Raw genomic sequence first — 21,543 nt, 5'->3', positions numbered from 1 at the left:
ATTTCTTTTGAGAAAACTCAAGTCGATTGAAGTGCGCTCCTACTATTAAGTCCAAATGTTAATATGCCCTTAAAACAAAACACTTCAAAACTACACCAATAAAGTGTCATACATACCTGTCAAAAATTCTAGCAGTTGGTTTATGTATTTGCTTTCTGATCTGGACCAATCACAAATCGCCATTTGGTTTTTGTTCTTCCTTCACTTTTGTGTGTGAAAAGAGAGCATTTTCGTATTCAATTTTTATTTATTAAAAATTGCACCTCGTTCCTCCATTTGTCATTTCGTTTTTCATTTTCATTCAGAGCGGGTAATAAATTTGTGTCGTGGCCGAATAATTTTTTCCTTTGGGAGAATTATAATTGTCCTCCATACAATTTATAAAACAAAATAAATACGAATTCCTAGGAATAAATATTTTATTGTAAAAATGGATAAAACAATGAAGTACTTTCTTCTAATTGGTTTAATCTTCTTTTCGGGTAAGTTTTTCTGTTTGCTACAAACCCAAGGACCGGTTAACCCTAAAATATTTAATTTTTCAAAATAATTACATATCAAATGCAATTCAAATTATAAATAAAATACAATCTTCCTTTTTTTTTGGATTAGGGATCTGCCAAATATCCGCTGAAGGCGATGATTCTATTGAGGAAATCGAGCTGGATATGGGAGCCTTCAAGGAAGGTTCTCGAACAGGTAATTTTGTATATTTTCGGATTTCTTTTTCGACAACGTATACAAGTTTGGAACTTTAATTGTTGTTTGCAGATGCCGAAACTTTAAAGAGAGAAGAAGAAGCTATTAAACTGGATGGCTTGAATGTTGCCCAACTGAAGGAACTCCGTGAAAAGGTAAAAATTCTTTTGTTTGCTTAACATTCTTAAAAAGGGGCGTTGCAACACCTGCAACATGTGTTAGAAAATGTACCTACTTTATTAACATACACGTATTTAAAGCAAATTTTATGTGATCTGTGTTTTTCAAAGATCTAATACCTTACTTGTGACTCAACCGTTGTGCTAATTCATTTAGCTAAGAAGAATGTACTGTTTTTTTTTTTTTTTTAATTAATGCACAAAGCGTTTAATTATCGATTTATTTGATAGGGGTTAGTTCTTTGAGAATTAAGTTGATATTTTTTCACAAAATGGGTCAAGGGCGAAATATTTAAACATGACGTGTTGATAATTTATTCGCTATCTTATCTAATGCGCTTAATCTTGAATAATTATTTATTATTTTTAAACTAATATCTACATTTTTCAAAAGATAAAAATTATAATTTAAAAAGTCATTAAATTAACGGATTTTAAATGAAATCGGTAAACCATACAAATAGAGGCTGGATATTTATTTTAAAATTTTGTTTTTTAATGTAATTTCTACATGAGCTATCTTAAGCTATGTTAAACATAAAACTTTATTTGTTGTATTCGAAAAAGCATTTTTGAGAAATAATTCTGCTACAAAATCATGACATATTACAAATGAAAACAGCAAATTGAAAGCAATGGTTCATTTTATTATTTGTGGTGCGCAGTCTAATTCAACTTAAAAATTACACAGACAAAAATGTTTTTTTAAGGCCCGTTTGTTCATATAAAACATATAAATTTTTTTTTTAATTCATTTTTATTAATTCATTCTTAAACCTATCTTTAAGCTAGACAAAAATTCATAAAACTAGCCTAATTATCCATAACTTACAACTAACTTAATGGTCCCATACGGACACTCGTAAGTTAAACTATAACACTTAAAACTAATGCCTTTCGGCCCTAAGATCAATTTTACTTCATTTAAATTTTATTTATTTTTGTATTTATTAGAAAATTTGAAAAAAAAAACTAATATCAATATCCTTTTTTATTTTTACTTACAAACTACTTAAAATTAGGTCCTTAAATAAAATTTAAAACTAACTTAAACTACCTATTCTACCTATAAACTACTTAAAACTAGAACAACCACAGCAGCAAATCTAACTATCTAACATTTTTGTTTTTCATATTTTGTAGTCTCTTTTTTTATTTTTTTTAATGTTTTTTTTTATTTTTTTTTTGTATTTTTTGTTTGTTTTTTTCGTATTTTTTTTTCGTGCCATCATGCCTATTCTACTTAAAAATAAACCCTAATACTATTAAACAAGTATGTAAGCCGGCCAAGGCTTAAGACCCCATCCCGACTACCCACTATCAAAAAACGATTGAAGCCACCAAAACTGGTTCTCCTGCTTCACCCTATCAGTTCGGACACAGCCCTACTGAACCAACGGAGCTCTGCTCCGCCTTGTGCCATGACATCCCGATTGTACAGGAGTCGCCTATCCACGGTTCTTCGTCTGACGTGGTAGATTAACGGAACTGCCAATCTATCCTGTATCAGACCGCATTTGTCTAAAAAGAGGAATGCCTCTGGTGGAATGAAGTAGCTCAAGCGTGCACTTCAAAATACTCGTCGTTCGGATAGAACGCCCCGAAAATTAAATTGTTGGTCGAAGACATAGCTCTTGCAATGTTACCTCGAACGAGTTTTACCACGAAATTGTCAATTCTGTTGATTCGAGCCCCGTTGTATAGGACCTCGTTGGAATAGTAATGCACATAAGAAGATTCGGCTGATCGATATAAGCCGGTACAGCATCGTAAACACTGCCGCTCGAACACCCGAAACTTCTCCATCTGGGAAGGGGCAACGCTGAACCACACAGGACAACCATAAACCATCATCGGCCGTATGAGGGCCATGTAACAAATTACCTTCACTCTGGGGTCAAGCCGAATGCTGAAAAACAGCCGTTTCGTCTGAGCAAAGGCTCCTCTGGCCCTGGTCAGAGCAGCATTTATATGTCTATCGAAATATAAATACTGATCTAACCTGATACCGAGGTACTTCACTACACTTTTTCTCGCTAATGGCTGCCCGTGAAGATCAACGATGACCATCTCTGGCCAATTCTTGCACGTATCCCTCGTGGCCCTAGCCAACGGAGTCCGGAACAGAATTGTCTCCGACTTCTGGACATTTATTTTCAGTTTCCAGTCGTCGCAATATCGCTGAATCTTGTCGAAATCACGCTGCAAGAGAATTCTAATAACCTCAACCATTCGGGCCGTTCTGTACGCAATTAGATCGTCGGCGTACGCAATTGCCTTTGTAAGACTACCTATCAGATCGCTGGTGTAAATGCTGAAGAGAATCGGCGAATTCAACGCTCCCTGTTGAAGACCATTTTTAATTGAGAATGTTGTCGTAGAAGTTACATTGCCACTTTTCACAACAAACTTTCTACCGTTAAGCATATTATAAAGTATATACAACAATGGCTTGCTTATGCCAAGCCTGCTCAGTTTTAGGTAAAGACCCTCTAACCATACGGTGTCAAAGGCCTTTTCCAAATCAACCAGAACAGCATCTGCGCATTGTTGTTTTGATTTATTCCATTGGATATCAGAAACGAGTTTAGACGCAGCATGAATTGTGTCATGGCCCGCCTTAAACCCGAACTGTTTATCCGGAATTATTTTGTTGTCCGCAGCCCACTTAGTCAGAGCCCCATTAATGATCTTTTCGAAGTCTTTGCCGAAACATATACATAAACATGTACATAAATGTGTTTGTTTAACATAAACCCTTAAGAAACACAATGTGCTTTGAAAACAACGTAAAAAACTTAACTTATGTATGTGAAAAAGTTCCTCAGAATATTTATGTTGCACAATTTATTTTATTATTATATGAATTATCTGTCAAGAATTGTAAAAAAAGATAAATATACAGTGGCTTCCAATTAGAGGTCTGCAATGAATGTCTTGAAACCAGTTTCAAGACATTCACTTTATTTCAAGTACACTTCCATATTATATACACTGCTTGAAACTAAAATGAATGAATCGTCGTATATGTTATTACTGCATGAGTCTTGTACCCATTTCAAACCAAGCACTTACTGCAGTGAACCCATGAAGAATGGGTATTCATAAATGGGTACTCATGAACAAAGTGTAAACTACACTATGTACACTGGGTACACTGAGTACACTGAGAAGGTTCAAGAAATATTGGTTAACTTACTGCTGTTTGAAATCAAAGTCAGCTTTCTTAAACAAGAGATATGTGAGAAATGGCTGTTGAGAAAAGCAACAGATTAAGCATTAAGACATGATTGATGATGGAAAGTATAGATATCAATAAAACAAATAAATCAAATAACACATTTTTAATTAATTTATTACAAACTAAATTTCCACGCACCGGACCTCATTAATTGTGTCTTAGTGTGCGTGTTTTCACCCACACTAAGAATTACTTTATGATATCCGTTTCCGGTTTAGTTTGTAGGCAAACCAATATAGCTACCGAGGATTTATATCTTTACTAGAGTGTTTTTGCTCTGTTTGTTGTCTGTTATTGTTTCATTAAATGCATTCAGTGTACCCAGTGTACTCAGTGTATTTCCAAAAGTTTACATTGCACACCTTTCGCTCAAATCAAGCACTCAAGAGAGCGAGAGAAAGAAAACAGTGTACACATTTTGCAATCAGGTGATCGAGTAGAATACACCTCCTGCTTTTTATAGTGTGGTACTCGTATTCAGAGTATACTGTGTTGAGAAATGACAATGAATAGTGTACACTGAAGTAGTGCACAAGTTATGAGAAAGCAAATGAATGCATTCATGCAGGCCTTTACTTCCAATGTTAATTTAACACCTCACACATTGTCGAAAACTTAACATTTAGTACTTAGCTGCGTATCCTTTCTATTGAATGTCTTCCTCAAAGCGTCCAGGTATTGCAGAAACATGTTTTTAGTATACTGCAGGACTTATTTTATTAATTTTTAACTTCCCATAGGAAGTTATTGTAATGGGTCCGATTTGACAAATTGAAAATTTTGACATTTTCGACGTTTCAAGGTCCCTAGAGTCGAAATAAAAGATTTTAAGAAAGATGACTGTGCATGCGTGTGTACGTACGTTCGTACGTCCGTACGTTCGTGAAAAGGCTCTCAAGAAAATTGCGTGGGTGTTTTTTTTTTACCATAGCAGTTTAAAAAAAAGGTGAACATTTTGATTAACCCTAAATATCTTACGAACCAAAAACGCTAAAGGACTTGAATTAAATTTTATATAATAAACTATAATGTGATATTGAACATATATATTTTTTGAAAAAAATCCATTTAACGGTTTTTTATAAATCAAAAAAAAAACTGAAATCAAAATTTGTCACCTCCAAAATTCTAAGACTAAAATATGATTTCATTCCAAAAACAATTTTGTGCAACGAAGAATAATGCTTTTGACATCTGATAAAATTTTGAGAAAAATCGAATTGACAGTTTTTTTTATAAAAAATAAAAATCCAAAAAAAACATTACTCAAAATTGGTAAAAACTGAATATCGATTCAAATATCTTTTCAAAAACTTGAAATTTGGGCTTCAATCTTATTTTATCTTATAAGAAATATTGTTTTCAACATTCTGAAAAATGTTGAGAAAAATCGAATTGACAGTTTTCGTACAAAAAATAAAAACCTAAAAAAAAAATTAATAAAAGTTGGTAAAAATTGATTTTTGACTCAAATATCTTTTCAAAACTTTAAGATATTGGCTTTAATTTACTTTCATCTTTCAAAAAATATTGTTGTCAACATTCAGTAACATTTTGAAAAACATCGAATTGACAGTTTTTTTTTTACAAAAAATTAACAAAAGTTGAATTAAGGTGAATTTTAACCGCCTTCGTATTATTTTTTGTGAAGTATTTACTCCAGTCTTTTCTTGAATAAAACGACTCGAAATCATTGGATTTTTTTACTTTCCGTATAATTTTGCGATCATCATAGGAATTAGTTTTTCTCTTTCTACCGCGACCAAGTTTATCATTTACCGAACCGAGTATTTGAATTTTTGTTTTAATATTTCTTACAGAGGCTTCACTAATTAAATATTTTTTAGCAATCTCCCTATTAGAAATGCCTTTTTTTTGTCTAAAACAACAAGATTTCTAACTTGAATGATATTTTCGGCATTTCGATTTATTTCACCCACGCTGTTTACACAATATTGATAACTGTCTCAAAACTGCGCCAACATGTTTGTTAACACAATCAATCAATGATTCATTATTTGTATTCCTAGTTCTGTGTACTTTTCTCAGATCCCCTTTAAAATGTTTAAACTGGAATTGCTTGTTAAATTTAATAAAACACATTTTTAATTTCTTTTTCAGGCGGAAAAATTCACATTCCAAACCGAGGTCAACCGCATGATGAAACTCATTATCAATTCTCTGTACAAGAACAAGGAGATCTTCTTGCGTGAACTGATTTCAAATGCTTCCGATGCTATCGATAAGATTCGTTTGCTTGCCCTCACTGATCGAAACGAACTCGAAACCAATCCCGAATTGTTAATCAGAATCAAGGCCGACAAGGAGAACAAAATTCTTCACATCATGGACTCTGGTATCGGTATGACAAACCAAGATCTGGTAAATAATTTGGGAACAATTGCCAAATCAGGTACAGCTGATTTCCTAGCAAAAATGCAAGATCCAAGCAAACAATCCGAAGGTCAAGATCTTAATGATATGATTGGTCAATTTGGTGTTGGTTTCTATTCTGCTTTCTTGGTTGCTGATCGTGTTGTTGTAACAACCAAAAATAATGCCGACAAGCAATACATCTGGGAGAGTGATTCAAACAGCTTCACAATCTCTGATGATCCTCGTGGAAATACTCTGCAACGTGGAACAGTCATCTCATTGCACATGAAAGAAGAAGCTCAAGATTTCCTTGAACAAGAAACAATCAAACAATTGGTTCGTAAATATTCGCAATTCATCAATTTCCCAATTTACTTGTGGGAGAGCAAGAACGTCGATGAAGAAGTACCCATTGAGGAAGAGGAAGTCAAGGAGAAGAGCGCCGATGACGATGTGATCGATGAAGATGAAGATGCTAAGGTAGAAGAAGACAATTCCGAGGACAAGAAGCCAAAAACCAAGAAAGTCACCAAGACCGTTTATGATTGGTCCCTCATCAATGAAAGTAAACCTATTTGGACTCGCAAGCCAAGTGACGTAACCGAAAAAGAATACACCGAATTCTACAAGAGTCTGACCAAGGACACATCCGAGCCTCTAGCCCAAACCCATTTCGTAGCCGAAGGTGAGGTAACATTCAAGAGTTTGTTGTACATTCCAAAAGTTCAGCCATCCGAGAGCTTTAACCGCTACGGTACCAAGTCCGACAACATTAAGCTTTACGTTCGTCGCGTCTTCATTACCGACGAATTCAACGACATGATGCCCAACTACTTGAATTTCATTCGTGGTGTTGTCGATTCTGATGATTTGCCATTGAATGTATCTCGTGAAACCCTGCAACAGCACAAACTTATCAAGGTTATCAAGAAGAAGCTGATTCGCAAGGTCTTGGACATGATCAAGAAGCTCGACAAAGATAACTACGAGAAACTGTGGAAAGAATACTCAACAAAGTAAGTAGAGAAGAAAAAATGTAATTCTGTTCGATGTATTGACAAAAAAACTTTTTATTTTAGCATCAAACTTGGAATTATGGAAGATCCTAGCAACCGTTCTCGTTTGGCCAAACTTCTTCGTTTCCAATCGTCGAAGGGCAAGGGCATCACTAGTCTCAGTGAATACGTTGAGCGCATGAAGCCAAACCAAGAACACATCTATTTCATCGCTGGATCCACTCGCTCTGAGGTAGAAAGCTCACCATTCGTTGAACGTCTCCTTGCCAGAGGTTATGAAGTTCTGTACCTCGTTGAAGCCGTCGATGAATATTGCATTTCCGCCCTGCCAGAGTTTGATGGCAAGAAATTCCAAAACGTCGCCAAGGAGGGATTCAAACTGTCTGAATCCGAGAAGAGCAAGGGCAAATTCGAAGAGCTCAAGTCGACCTTTGAACCTCTTGTCAAATGGTTGAACGAAGAAGCCTTAAAAGACAAAATTCTTAAGGCCCAAGTCTCTGAACGTTTGAGCAACTCACCATGTGCGCTGGTCGCCGGTATGTTTGGTTGGACTGGAAACATGGAGCGTTTGGCCATGTCAAATGCCCACCAGAAATCTGATGATCCTCAGAGGTCTTACTACCTTAACCAAAAGAAAACACTCGAAATCAATCCACGCCATCCATTGATCCGTGAGCTGTTGCGTCGCGTTGAGGCCGACGAAGCTGATGAGACCGCCAAGGAAATGGCAACAATGATGTTCCGTACAGCCACTCTGCGTTCAGGTTTCATGCTGCAAGAAACAGCTGATTTTGCCGACAGTGTAGAGCGTATGATGCGACAGACCTTGGGAGTTCCATTAGACGAGCAGCCTGAAATCGACGAGGAAGAGGATAACTTGGACTTGGATTCCAGCGAATCGGACAAGTCAGAAGAAGCTGCAGAGGAAGCCGATGGTGAAGCCGAAGAAGATGACCAGCAACATGATGAGCTGTAAAAAGCACTCCACAAGATGATGTAAATCAACAGACTGAATTTATTATTAACTTTTTTGTATTAACGTACACATCAAAAGTTTCAATTTGTATTTTCATTCGTTTGTGTTTGCTCACAAGATACAAATAAGGCGCTTCATTATTCTTTTTTGAATTCCTACTTAGCTACTTTAAGGAACAAACCAATTATTCTTTTGATAGTGGACACAAATTGTAACTTAGTTTATTAAACAAAAAAAAGAAAAACAATTTATTTAAGAAACACTCCAACATTACGTCGAATAAAAAATTTTAAAAGAACAATAAAACTTCTTTTTTTTTTACAAATTTTGTCTTAATTCAATTTTCATATGGGATCCGAAATGTCTAATAGATCCTCACTATTATTACGCACCGTGCATTCCTCTTGAGCTTCAAGTCTTTGTAACGCTTCCGATCGTGTGAACTTGTATTCCTTCATGAAAACATTTACTGTCCATTCGGGGACCATGGCGTTTATGTACAAATCAGTCAACTAATAAAAGTATTATGTTAGGACAAAATAAATTATTTGTATTTAATTTAAAAACTTACACTTGGAACACCCTTCTCATTGGGTTGATAGTTTTCACGGAGGAAATTGAGCATTTGCAGCTGTTTCTTATCATCGATGAGCATCAAAGTTTTCATATGGTTAATCCCCTCGAAGCCAGTTACTTTTGTCTTCTTCGAGTAGATTTTAAAAATGGGATCCAGAATTGGGCGCATTTCTTTGAAGGTTTTTAAAATATCTTCAAATGAAAGATGGGTAAGGCTTCTAAAAGAAGTTAATAATTTATTATAGGTGGTTCGAGTTTAAGGAGATTTCTCAATCGACAAGTATACTATACTACACATTAAAGAATAGTTTAGGAGAAAGTTAATACCTATTCAAAGCTTTACAAGGTTCAATAGGTATCAAATATTTTATTTATAGAATCACTTAGTTCTTTTGGTGGCAATTTTAGCTAGGAATCGGTATTTATAAGCTAACCGAAAATGACGGTCTGAAAAATGGACAAGAAATTACATTCGAATCTTTTGTGTGGAAAAACTAAGGCAGCAGTATACAAAGATAAAATGTCAGCAGGACAAATAAAAAGTGATACCAAAAGATCCAAATGGTGGAAGGATGTCATCTTCATTAACAGCAACAGTGCCTCGTCATTGCCTGCCTTAGATACCAATGTGATGAATCTTGCTCTCTTGCATAAAAGCCCCAACGGCATACTTCCCTTATTATGCAGAGACACAGTGTGAGCACTAGGAGAAGGAGAGAGGATTTGAAAGGAGCTGTCGGTGCACATTGGTTTTGAAATCCTGAATATTACAATGACCGGGAAAGGCACTCGACATTCGTCTAAAAAGCAAAACTCTGTATTTGACAGTACGGCTGAAGTTGGGCTCGGGGGAATATTGATGAGAATTCCTAGAAGTATTACGGCTAAAATTTTGAAGTGGAGGGATTCAGCTGGGTACTAGAGCATAAACCTTTAAAATAACGGCAAAAAAAGGGTCATACAAGAAACCTAACGACGTTGTTCATGCGAAGTAAATGAACTAATGATGATATTATCACCAATTTAAATGCTATGCATTTAACACTATTCAAGAGGCTTAAGTAAGTTTCTGCAGCACCAGTACAGAGATGGGAGTTATAATCAAGCTTTGGACGTATATGTAAGTCTTGTGGATAACAGCCAGATCAGAAGGGGAGATAAATGTCTTGCATCGCCCTAGGAAACCAAAACATCTTGTGGTATTTTTAGCGACATTGCGTATGTGGTCGTACTACAAGAGGTTGTTGGTGGGTGACAAACAAAGTGCCTTACATGGATAATGCCAAGGGGAATATATCTCGCTTTAACGATACAAGACAGCATTGGGTTTTCGAAACATTAAATTCCACGCGGTTTTTTATTCTCTATTGTACAATGCTACTTAGGTCAGAATTTAATGAGCTTGTCATGTTTTGTCGTTGCAGTTCCACATCCGAAGAAGAGGGATGTGAGTCTGAAAACGAATATGAAAAGTTAGCAACACCGAAACAATGTATTGGATTAGTGCATATAAGGGACCTACAGTTCATATGCCGAATCCAACGGCTTATTTGAGAAAGCACTTTTTCATGACAATTCCTCGCAAGAGGCAGTACCCGTGAAAAAAGTTAGTTGGCATTGAACCAAAGGCCCCTTGCATGACAGTCCAACGCACTAACCATTACGCTACGAGTGCTTCCGTCACGTTATGTCCACATTTTTAAGTAATCAGTGTAAACATAAAAAAAACATGAAAGGCCAAACACATAGCGTGGTTAACAATGCGGAAAGGCGACATATTTTAAGAAAGGCGTCAAATTCACACGATTCTTTGGCAAAAATCAGGGAAAAATGTGGTACAACTATGCGTTGTGTTATTTAGAAAGCTAAACATGTGAAAACACTGAAAATAAAGAAAAAGCCACCCCTAAGCCCCTAACGCCTCATTTTGCGTCGCGCACATTTGACCTGGATTTCAGAGTGGAACCGAGTGCTCTTTTTCAATGAAAAAAAATTAAATTTGGAACGCTCCATGGCTATAGCTATTTCCATGACCTACACAAAGAAACACATTATTTGGACCGACTGCATAGCCTTGTTGGAGGTGTAATAATTCGGGGCCATTTCTTATTATGGAACTTATGAACTACAATTTATGTCAACTTGTTGTTGACGTTGTTTTACAATCAGGACAACAATATATGAGTGTACCCGAGCTTACCGAAGCCATCAAATTAGCTTTGAGCTCGATTAAACTTAATTATTTGGCTAGTTTGTATACATCCCTTCCAGTCCGGATGTTTGAAGTTTTGGTAGAGAAGGGGTGCTCAACACTAGTTCCAGTTACCTACAATTTAAGATATTTTTGTAATGAAAAAGATGAATTATTAAAATTGTCCTATTCAAGTGGCACAATTTTGTTGACGGTTTATTTTGCTGGTTTTTGGTTGATAGTACTTTGTTAACACTTAAAGCTTTAGGATTAAATCTTTCTTTTGATCAAATTACAAGAATTAAATTAAGTTTAATTTACAAAAAGAAATAGTATCTAGCATGCTTGGTTTGGAAGCAATGGAGGATACAAAAAACAGGACCAAGGGTGGCGAGGTGTGTATTTACAAATAATAGAGAAATGCTTATACAGTCAATCGATATAATTGGTTTAGTTCTTTTACAATTGATCAATTAAACATTGTTTGCAGCTACATTTCCAGAAATATGGATAGAATCAGTAGTTATTCCAGTAGAAAAAGTAACTAATAAACATAAGTGTGAGGATTTAAAACTATTATTATTTTACCTAGTTGTCATCATTTTCAAATATATTTAGAGGTTAATAATTTATTATTTGAGGAACAATCTAGATTTAGAAGAGGCCATTCGTGTGAATCTGAAATTGATTGTGTTCTGTGGAAGTGGAAAGACAAATTGACTTTTGAAATTCTGTTATAGCTGTATTCCTGGATTTGAAATGTGTCTTTTAAACTATCGATAGACATATCCTGATCAAAGAATTATGGTTGTGTCGTCTGCGTGGTGGTGATTTGGAATGGTTTAAGTCTTATTTGGCGTAATGAAGCCAGAGAACTAAAGTAAATAAAAAAATTTCTAATGCGATTAATATTGATCAAGGGGTTCCACAAGGTTCTATGCTAGGGACATTTCTCTTTCTTTACATTAATGACTTTAAGAATAGCCTTAATTATTATATGGTAAAACTTTTTAAGAATTATAGTCTGATCTACAATTATGGAGAGAAGTCAAAACAATGTGACAAAGATTAAATAAGGACTTAAGAAGAGTTAATAATTAGTTGAAAATAATCATTATTCGATTGAATTTATTAAACCAATAGTTAAATTTGTTCACTTGATTTGCGTTTTTCATTAAAATTTTTCATTATGTCTTAACCTGTGCGACAGGAAAGTCTTGGTCTTGTAAGAATATTTTTGCTTGAATCTTTATTAGACTTTTTGTCTACTATGAGTAATCTGTGCGGAAAGTGTACCGATATACTAAACATTAGCGAGACTGTCTTGTGCGGTACATGCGGTATCCCATTTCATGCCATATGCTCTCTGCTAAGTGACTTTGAAGTGAAAATCTGGAAATTTGAAAATTGTGCAAACATAGTTCTACCATCTTTAATAAATAAACTGTTTGTTGCTCTTTTACAAGGATCGGATTTCGAACTTGAAGTACCCAGTTCTCATAAAGTTATTGCCACACAAAAGGAAGAAACAGAAAATAAACAAAAACAATTAAATGTGAGTAAAGAAGTGCGTAATTCTACGAAGGGAATAAATAACCAAATTCCACTCTTCTCCCGCAACTAATCGACTCTCAATAACTAATATAAATCCCTCGCCCTCTCCAAAAACTTCATCGAAAATTCCAAGTAACAAAAACCACAAAAACAACTACCTTCCGCACTGCCTGCTTCATCATCGAAAATTTCCATCTCTAAAGAAGAAGAAAAAGAAGAAGGTTTTGTGCAAAAAAAATGACGATGACGACGCTGCTGCATGCTCTGCTGCTCTCGTGGGAGTGCATTCTAATTCTATTTCTCTTTTAAGAAATGGCTTTTATATCGACTATTTTTTTGATTATAAGCAAGGTAATTTCGATGCAATGAATTTATTTTTAAATTCATTACCGTGGGAGTTCATAATAAAAAGCCAAGATCTGACCCAAGCGTTCGTATCTTTTAAAACTTATTTAAAACAAGCATTTGAAAGTTTTATTCCGAAAAAAAATAAGTAGAAAAAATTCCAACCCACCATGTCAATGTCAGACTTTCTAAGCTGAAAATAAAAAAAATAAAGCATATAAACGCTACAAAAAAGACAAAAATAATTTGGTTTTCAGACAGAACTATCTTGTAATCGAAAAGTCTTTTGATGTCTTAAATAAATTTTTGTATGGTAATTATGTTTCAACAGCTGAATCCAAAGTTAAGAAGAACAGCAAAAGCTTTTGGACCAACTTTTGTATACCAACGACCAATATGTAAGTTATCTATTATTCCTAAAATTTTTGAAAAAATTGTATGTGATAAGCTCACTTTTCTTACTAAACAAATAGTATCCGATTCTCAGCATGGATTTGTTTTCGGCAGATCTACAGCTACAAATCTCACTATTTTGTGTGATTTAGTTGTTAGTGGGTTTGAAAGTGGTCTCCAGACCGACATCATCTTTATTGACTTTGCCAAGGCATTTGATAGAGTTAACCATGAAATATTATTACATAAATTGTCCAAACTTGGTATCCACTCCATACTTTTGGAATGCATACGTTCGTATCTTGCTGATCGAACCCAATTCGTTAAGATACACAGATATGTTTCTAAGTGCATAAAAGTAACCTCGGCGTCCCTCAAGGAAGTCACATTGGTCCTTTGTTCTTTAATTTGTTTATCAATGATATTCCTGACATTTTCCAATTTCCATTTATTTATTATATGCTGACGACGTAAAAATGTTCAGAACTATACATTCTCTAAATGATTGTTATTTATTGCAAGAAGATTTATGTGAACTTGCATCATGGTGCAATACAAATCTTTTTTTCTTAAATGTAGCCAAATGTCAAAGCTTTATATGCTCAAGGAAAATTGCACCAATAGAAGAATGAAAAGAAGGATTTAGGAGACATATTTGATAGGAAGCTCACATTTAGTAGTCACATTGACTATATTGTTAATAAAGCATATAAAATGTTGGGTTTTCTAAAAAGGAACACTAGAGAATTCTACGATTCATATGCTCTTAAATCTCTTTATATGGCTTTTGTGAGATCTACCCTGGAATACTGTTGCGTGGTTTGGAATCCGTACTATGCAAATCATTCATTGAGAATTGAAAGGATTCAGAGAAGTTTCACAAGATATTGTTTTTTTAAGCTAAATTGGAACATTATTATGCCCGCATATAATGTGAGATGTTTGCTTTTTGGTATGCAAACGCTTGAGGTCAGAAGAAAGTATTTTTCTATTATGATGATAAAGGATATAGTAAGTAGTCACATTATGTGTCCTTTCTTGCTAGAGCAAATACAATTTTATTTTCCTAGTAAAGGCCTTCGTATAGGCTTTCATTTTCGTGAGACTTTTTCCAATGCTGTAATTGAAAAGATAGATATTTGTATTCACAGTTCACGAGAAACTTTTAAAAAACATGTAACGTTAATTTTGTTATTTCATTAATTATTGTGATATATACATATATGTTAAATTTATGTTTTCTGTACTTATTTTAAATATTTATTATATCTCTAAGTTACTATTTTTTCGTTGTTTTTATTTATATTTATGTAATATAAAAGAGAATGTTAATCTCAGATTGATTGAAATAAACTAAAGAAAATAAACAAGCTGGAGGTGAATGTGAATGTGAGTAAAACTAAATTCATTACATTTCGAGTGAATGCTGAAATAAATTTGTGTATGGATGGTCACTAAATTGTGTTGAAAATATAAAACACGTCTTCTTTTAGATAATAATTTTAACGCAAATTATGTCGATGAATAAGAAGCCAACTTGAATTTGAATCTTCTACGTTGTTATATAAAGCTTAAGTAATACCAAGTTTTCTTTATTGTTCAACTTTACTATTCATTTTTAATAAGTATTCCAGAAAAGACTTAAAAATTTGTAATCAGGGTTATCTTAAAGATGAACATTTACACTACTATAAGATTTATGCTCGAATCCTTGAAATGTATGAATGTGAAACAGAGACTGATTTATGATGCAATGGTTTTTATCTTTCTCTGATAGGATATTGTAAGTGTCTAAAGTTCAGTCTTTCAATCGACATCGTTCCGGTTTCGATAGTACGCAAAACTTTATTTTTATTACGGTATTATCTATTTAAATAATCTTCCTAGATATGTAAAAAGTGAAACCGGAATTAAGGATAGCATTACTCTTCGTACTGCTTTTGAAGACTAAGATGTTGATTTGTTTTTAAATTTGGATTGTTTTGGTTTTGTTTTGATCTCCTCAGATTTGATGTTATTTTTGTTCAAGATTTTTTCTATTACTCAACAAAATTCTGGCTCTGTTAAGGGCGACCAACAAATGGGTTTCCTCGTGTATGAATAAGTAAGATTTAAGACACGCTGCAATAATGAACTGTAGGGAATCTACCTTCCAAACAATTATAGTAGTTAATAGTAGTTTAGTTTATTTAATCAAACAGAGTACAACTCTTACAACTTCTTTAAACATTTAATATCACATTTAATTTAAATATATGTATATACATGTACAAAAATAACAAATAATTATAATGGTAGCAATAGATAAATCTTAATTACAAACCAGATTGCGATAACAAAGCAGAAATAACATTTTTTTAAAAATATCTCTTGAAAGGTTAGATAAAATATCTATAACCTCAACAACAGAATTCGTTTCTCTTATGCAACGTGCGAACGGTTCGTTTCTACTATAATTTCTTCTATGAAAAGTCTCTCGCAAATGAAAATTAAAGCGGGGAGCCCTTGATGGAAAGTAAGAAAATATTCGTTCTAACAAAAAAGAACATTTGATACGATTGCTTATTAATACAAACATTATTGAAAAATATTTGTTCCTTATTTCAATCGTTTAAATGTCAATAAGCAGGCATCTAAATATAATATCGATAAGATGGTACTTCCAACTTATCGATATACAATACAACTTTTTTAAATTGTATCTATTCTAGAAGAATGAGTGATTTAATAGGGGTTCCACAATGCTGCAATAATCCCATACCGATCTAACAAGTGCAATATATAATGATTTGAGGGTATAGGGGTCGGAAAAATCACAAGAGTTTCTTCTGACTATGTAATCGATGTGCTTATTAAACGAAAGCTTTTCATCCAATATAACTTCCAAATCCTTTTTTGCCGTAAACCTAACTAAACTTCTATTGTGGATAGCTTAATCAAATATAATAAGTGTTTCTTTTTCTATGGCATGTAAGGCTCTGACATTTGGCAAAATTAAGGAACAACTTGTTAGATTCACACCATTCAGCCAGTTTTTGGATATCCTCTTGAAGATACAGACAGGCTGTAGAAGATTTTATGAGCCGGACAATCTTGACATCATCGGCATACAGCTCATACTTCGAATATTTAAAATTTACGGGAATGTCATTTTTAAAAAGCATAAATAACTAGGGTCTAATATGACTTCCTTGCGGAACACCTGAAGTTACATCAATACTTTTAGATTTAAACTCTCCCAATTTTACAAATTGAACCCGATTTTTTAAATAGGAAGAAATCCATTTTATGAAATAAGAATGGAAACCAAGTTTTGAAAGCTTAAAAATTAGTACACTATAATTAACTCTATCAACAAATTGCACAATCTGTAAAGATAATATCAATCTGTAAACCATTTTCAAACCCGCAAAGTACAGAATCGCATAGCAATTAAAGGTTTGTAGGAGTAGATCTTCCAGAAACAAAAACATGTTGGTATTCAGATATTAAATCTTTAACAAAAAAATTATTTTTTTACAGACAAGCATTTCGAAAATGTTTGGGATCACTGATAATTTGCAGATAGGCCTATAATTGGTCACGTTTTGCTTCGGGCCAGACTTAAATATGGGAGTTATATAAGAGATTTTCCAACAGTCCAAAAACTGGACACTTTTTATAGACTGATTGAAAATCAAGCTGAGCGGTAACGCCAAAGAAACAGCGCAGTTTTTTAGTGCTACAGGGGCTATGTTTCTGGCCCAGCACTTTAATTTATATTAAGACTAGGTAGAGCTTAAAAAAATATGAGAAACAGTTAAGTCTATACTTCCAATATCAATAGCATAAGATTTCAAAAAATCATATGGTTCACAAGGAGCAAAAGGCAAATAAACTGATTTAAAATAATCGGCAAATAAATAGCATTTAACGTACATATCACTAGATACACTATTGGAGTACAGTTTAAAATCCCTAAAGACTTTTTTTTAATATTTATAAATTTACAGAAGTTTTTTGATAAATATTAAACTCGGTAGACTCCAATGGACATGCAATCGAGCTCGAATAAGCGATCAGAGTCTTAAGAGGAAGAGGACGGGTCGAGTGGAAACGGTGATATTTAGAGTTGTCTATTTCAATCACTGTCCTAATTTCCATAGAGTGAAATGTGTGACCAAGTTAAATATGTATTTCATAAATTTGTCTAAAAAATATATCGTATTTACAAGTTGGGGCAGTCACTTCTTATAAACAACATACGTGTCAGTTTAAAGGAACAGCAAGTGATGATTCGTAAACATACATCAATTAGTTTACAGTTATACATAATATACATATCTGACAACGATATACAAACATACATACTTGAGAATAAAGACTAAGATTATTTGCTACTCACTACTAACAGAAGCGAAAGAAGTTTTCAAAGAAGTTATAAAAGCAATTACTTGTTTCAGGTCTTAGACTCAACACTTGGAACATGCAAAAGATTTTAGTCAAGATTACAAGATATTTAATAGCGGTATTTATACAATATACTACAACAAGATACAAAAAAAAAAAACAAAAACATACAATTTTTGTCTTAATAAATAAGCATCCCGTTTCATCACTTACAGGATCTCGATTTCTGGCGGCGGAGATTTCCGCGAGGCTTTGAGTGCGTCTCTAAGTGCTGCGAGTTCTTTTATATGTTTCGCTTCTAGTTCTTGTCGCTCTTGATCGTCCTTGGAGGTCTTTGGTTTCGAGGATTCATGTCGCGAAGACTTCTTTGACGACGATGACTTTCCATTTGTCTTCTCTCCCGATGGTTTGTCAGAGCTTTTTATTGAGCCCTTCGAAAGCCAATTATCCAAAACATTTTTGCGAGAAGAAGATGAATCATGCTTTAGTTTCATTCGTTTTCGAGTGGTTTCCTCTTCGTGTGAAGACGACGATGTGGGATTCAGAGATGTTGAGTCCTTGGAGATTTGTTGAGGCCTGGAAGAAGCGGAAGCAGCTTTCGCCGTGGTTTTTGGTTCCTGATCAGAGTCATCAGAGCCAAAGAGCTCTGCATTCCGTGTTGGTTTGGTGTTGTGTGATGCTACTCGTTTGGTTTTCTCATTCCGTGAATCTTCTTTAACTTTCAACGTTTTAAGTTTGACTTCTGGTGAATGTCTCCGCCGTGAAGATCTTGTCCTCTCGTTGTTATTCTCAATCACTTCTGGTTCTGGTTTTTGTTTGGTTGAAGCAATTCTCGCCGGCTTGTAGTTTGGAACTTGATTAGGTGACTCAGATATTTGGTCGGGGGAACTTGTGTCTACTGCAATTGGTTTTGGAGAGTAAGGTTCACTAATGGCAGAACCAGAGGTATCTAAGGCTGATGGTGTTTTGGAAGAAGCTGTGTAAGGAACATACTCACTGGTATTCTTGTCGGTGACCGTAATGTGAGCCGTTGGGTCGTATTCACGTTGACTTTCTTTCTGAACTAAATTCTTTTCTTCCTCGATTGTCGGTGAAACTTTTCTACTCTGTGTATTCAATTTATTGAGTTTCTTTTCGAACATCGTAATCTGTTCCATAAGGGTTTTTGTATTAATTTTCGTGACTTGAATTTCGAGAGCAATTGGTAGATACTTCTGCTCTTCGCCCAGAATTCTTTTGTGCGATCTGGACACTTTTGTTTTTCTACAATCGATCCGTATGGCTCCGCCGAGATGAAAGTTATTCGATTCGAAGCCATCCAAAGTTTCTGAATGAACGAAAGGTTCCAATATTCTTTCGATAGCTGCATCGATTTCAAGCCAATCCTCCAAATGTAACCACTTGTTGGTTTTGATTTGAAGTCCTGTTGCAGAGAGGGTTATGTCCCGAACTTGGATATCACAAACAAGGCACTTATCCATGACCTGAATTAAAAAAAAAAAGTAAAGTAATACAAACAAGTAAATGAAAATCCAAAAATATACTCTTCGTGTCTCCAATAAATGTGAACACGTTTCCATTGTTTATTTTTGTATTATCAAAAATATGTTTGAATGGAGGTCGAGGTATCTATTGGTAAAAATGTTAACATCGAACTAAAACTAAAAACTAAAAAAGAAACGTAAACAATTTTTCAATTTTAATGCGGCAAATACGTTGTACGTTGACATTTTAAAGGTGGTGAATTCAAAAAGCACAAAAATAACAGGGATGGCATATAAAAGCGAATCAAATCAAATGTCATATTTTGTGTCTGTGATGATCTAAGACCCCTACTGCATAAGGAATATATTTTGTTTCATTTTTATAAATAAATTCAGAAAATATATTCACTTTTTGGCTCAACTTTCCATTATCGCAGCACGAATTTCGACTCGAGGTTTTTTATTTAATACATATGTGCAAATAAATAATAACTATAGAAATTTTAGAGCGAGGAAACATTTATTTCTATTTTTAATTAATTTTCAAAGTTCACTTCTTTACATACAAAACCCACAAAAAATGGTTGATTTTGACATTTTTTCCCTGTTTTTTGTTCAGTGTTGCCATACTTGATTTTTTTTGTTCTTTGATTTTTAGTACTGAAATGCAAAAAGTACTTTGCATATACCCAAACTCGCACCCACCCTAAATCCTATAGCGATCCCAAGCAGGGGGGTTTCATACCTAGCTGTTAGTACGCCGTGCTATCCATTAAAAAGAATTGTTTTAGGCTCAAAAATGCAATACAAAAAAAGTAGGGTTAAGTCCGAAAAAGAAAATATTTTTGTCTATGACTTAAAGTTGTTTCCTCGCCTTAATATTTAAAAAATGTTCTATTTAGACCCCTACGTAATTGTAAAAAAAACAGAAGGAAATTCGCGCTGTGGTAATGGAAAGTCGCTCCGAAAGTTGTCTTAGTCCGCATTTGTCAGCTAGGTAGTCAAGCTAGAAGTTAATGTCAGATAACTTAATGAAGTACCCACAGATAACTGACAGTTAGTTTTTCAAAGGAACTAATCATATCTTGTATTATAATTTTAAAAAAGTACAAAAATCAAGATCAAACATTGGCCATTAATAGTCCATAGCAAGTTAATGGCTGCATCATTTTTTGCAGAAATGTAGATCGTGCAGATCCACCATAAAGGTTTAGCTAAATTCGAAGTTTCTTGCTCGGGTAATTGTAATGTACACAGATATACAGTTGCACTTCTTTTTAATCCATAAATATAACGCATACAAAAACTGGATATATTATGGTCAAATTGTTGAAGTTTCACCTGTGAAATTAGATGTTAATAAACATAAAGTAATGTTTTGAGTTCTTCGGCTACTGTCATTTTAAGGTCTTCACCTACTTACTTTAGTAACTTTCTTCAACATGGGTTGAAGAATGCACTAAATTGAAAGTTAGTCGATTAATGAAACTACATGAAATATATCGACTTCATATCTTATGGGGTCTATTTAGCGAGATTTTTCATTTTTTTAAAACAATAATTAATGTATATACAAAAATAGAAGCTGTCAAAAAAAACTTTTATGACTTTCAATTTTGGTATTCGGAAACTCAAGTCTCTTGCGAAATTTGTTAATAGCCATACATGAATAAAAGTCAAACTCCTCTAACTTGAAGCAACAAAATCAATCTAATTTAAATTTCATTGGACACTTAATTTTAATGGATACGGTTGGTATCAATAATCAATTGGTACCAGCAACACTTTTGTGTTGCTTTATTTCTATACGCTAACAACAACGAATTGTCAATTTATAATTACCCTTTTCAACAAACAAAACAAGAGTGGTATAATTTTGAGGTTAAGCTGTGCGCGTACAATTAATTCGCTGCAGTGTGGATGGTATGTTGACAGTTCGTAGCAACTACATTGCAATTCGTTACTACCAAATTGTTTTTACAAAATTATCTTGTTTTAGAGAACAAAATGCAAACTTTTGGAAACGTGTAAAACCACGTTTGTACGTCCATTCGTTGTTCGCAAGGCCCTTTAAACTATCCTTTACTTTGATTTCCAGGCTATCGATTTCCTTGGCAAAATCGA

The 21,543-nt window shown here is 34.1% G+C and overlaps 2 protein-coding genes across 2 annotated transcripts; one reads left to right on the top strand and one right to left on the bottom strand.

The window, feature by feature from the left end:
* Positions 1-269: 269 nt before the first annotated feature.
* Positions 270-8,793, top strand: LOC129953300 (endoplasmin). The gene is made up of 5 exons (XM_056066359.1): positions 270-482; positions 613-699; positions 772-854; positions 6,241-7,511; positions 7,575-8,793. Exons 1-5 carry the CDS (start codon positions 431-433, stop codon positions 8,485-8,487), a joined length of 2,406 nt encoding a protein of 801 aa, XP_055922334.1. The 5' UTR covers positions 270-430; the 3' UTR covers positions 8,488-8,793.
* LOC129953303 (uncharacterized) lies at positions 8,516-19,658 on the bottom strand. The gene is made up of 4 exons (XM_056066374.1): positions 19,480-19,658; positions 18,149-19,419; positions 9,059-9,281; positions 8,516-8,999 (listed from the first exon to the last, which is right to left on the bottom strand). Exons 1-4 carry the CDS (start codon positions 19,513-19,515, stop codon positions 8,832-8,834), a joined length of 1,698 nt encoding a protein of 565 aa, XP_055922349.1. The 5' UTR covers positions 19,516-19,658; the 3' UTR covers positions 8,516-8,831.
* Between the last annotated feature and the right edge of the window lie 1,885 nt (positions 19,659-21,543).

Source organism: Eupeodes corollae, chromosome 1 (genome assembly GCF_945859685.1).
Source record: "Eupeodes corollae chromosome 1, idEupCoro1.1, whole genome shotgun sequence".
NCBI classification, from domain to species: domain Eukaryota; kingdom Metazoa; phylum Arthropoda; class Insecta; order Diptera; family Syrphidae; genus Eupeodes; species Eupeodes corollae.
This window is presented reverse-complemented; position numbering and strand designations above follow the sequence as displayed.

Bases quoted from the DNA above. Each gene is read 5' to 3' on its own strand.
- LOC129953303 (XM_056066374.1), bottom strand. From the start codon at position 19,515: ATGGAAACGTGTTCACATTTATTGGAGACACGAAGA. The intron at 19,420-19,479 runs GTATATTTTTGG...TTTTTAATTCAG, and splicing joins ATTTATTGGAGACACGAAGA to GTCATGGATAAGTGCCTTGT. The intron at 9,282-18,148 runs GTAAGTGATGAA...AACTTCTTTTAG, and splicing joins CCGCCAGAAATCGAGATCCT to AAGCCTTACCCATCTTTCAT.
- LOC129953300 (XM_056066359.1), top strand. From the start codon at position 431: ATGGATAAAACAATGAAGTACTTTCTTCTAATTGGTTTAATCTTCTTT. The intron at 855-6,240 runs GTAAAAATTCTT...TTTCTTTTTCAG, and splicing joins TGAAGGAACTCCGTGAAAAG to GCGGAAAAATTCACATTCCA. The intron at 7,512-7,574 runs GTAAGTAGAGAA...TTTTTATTTTAG, and splicing joins TGGAAAGAATACTCAACAAA to CATCAAACTTGGAATTATGG.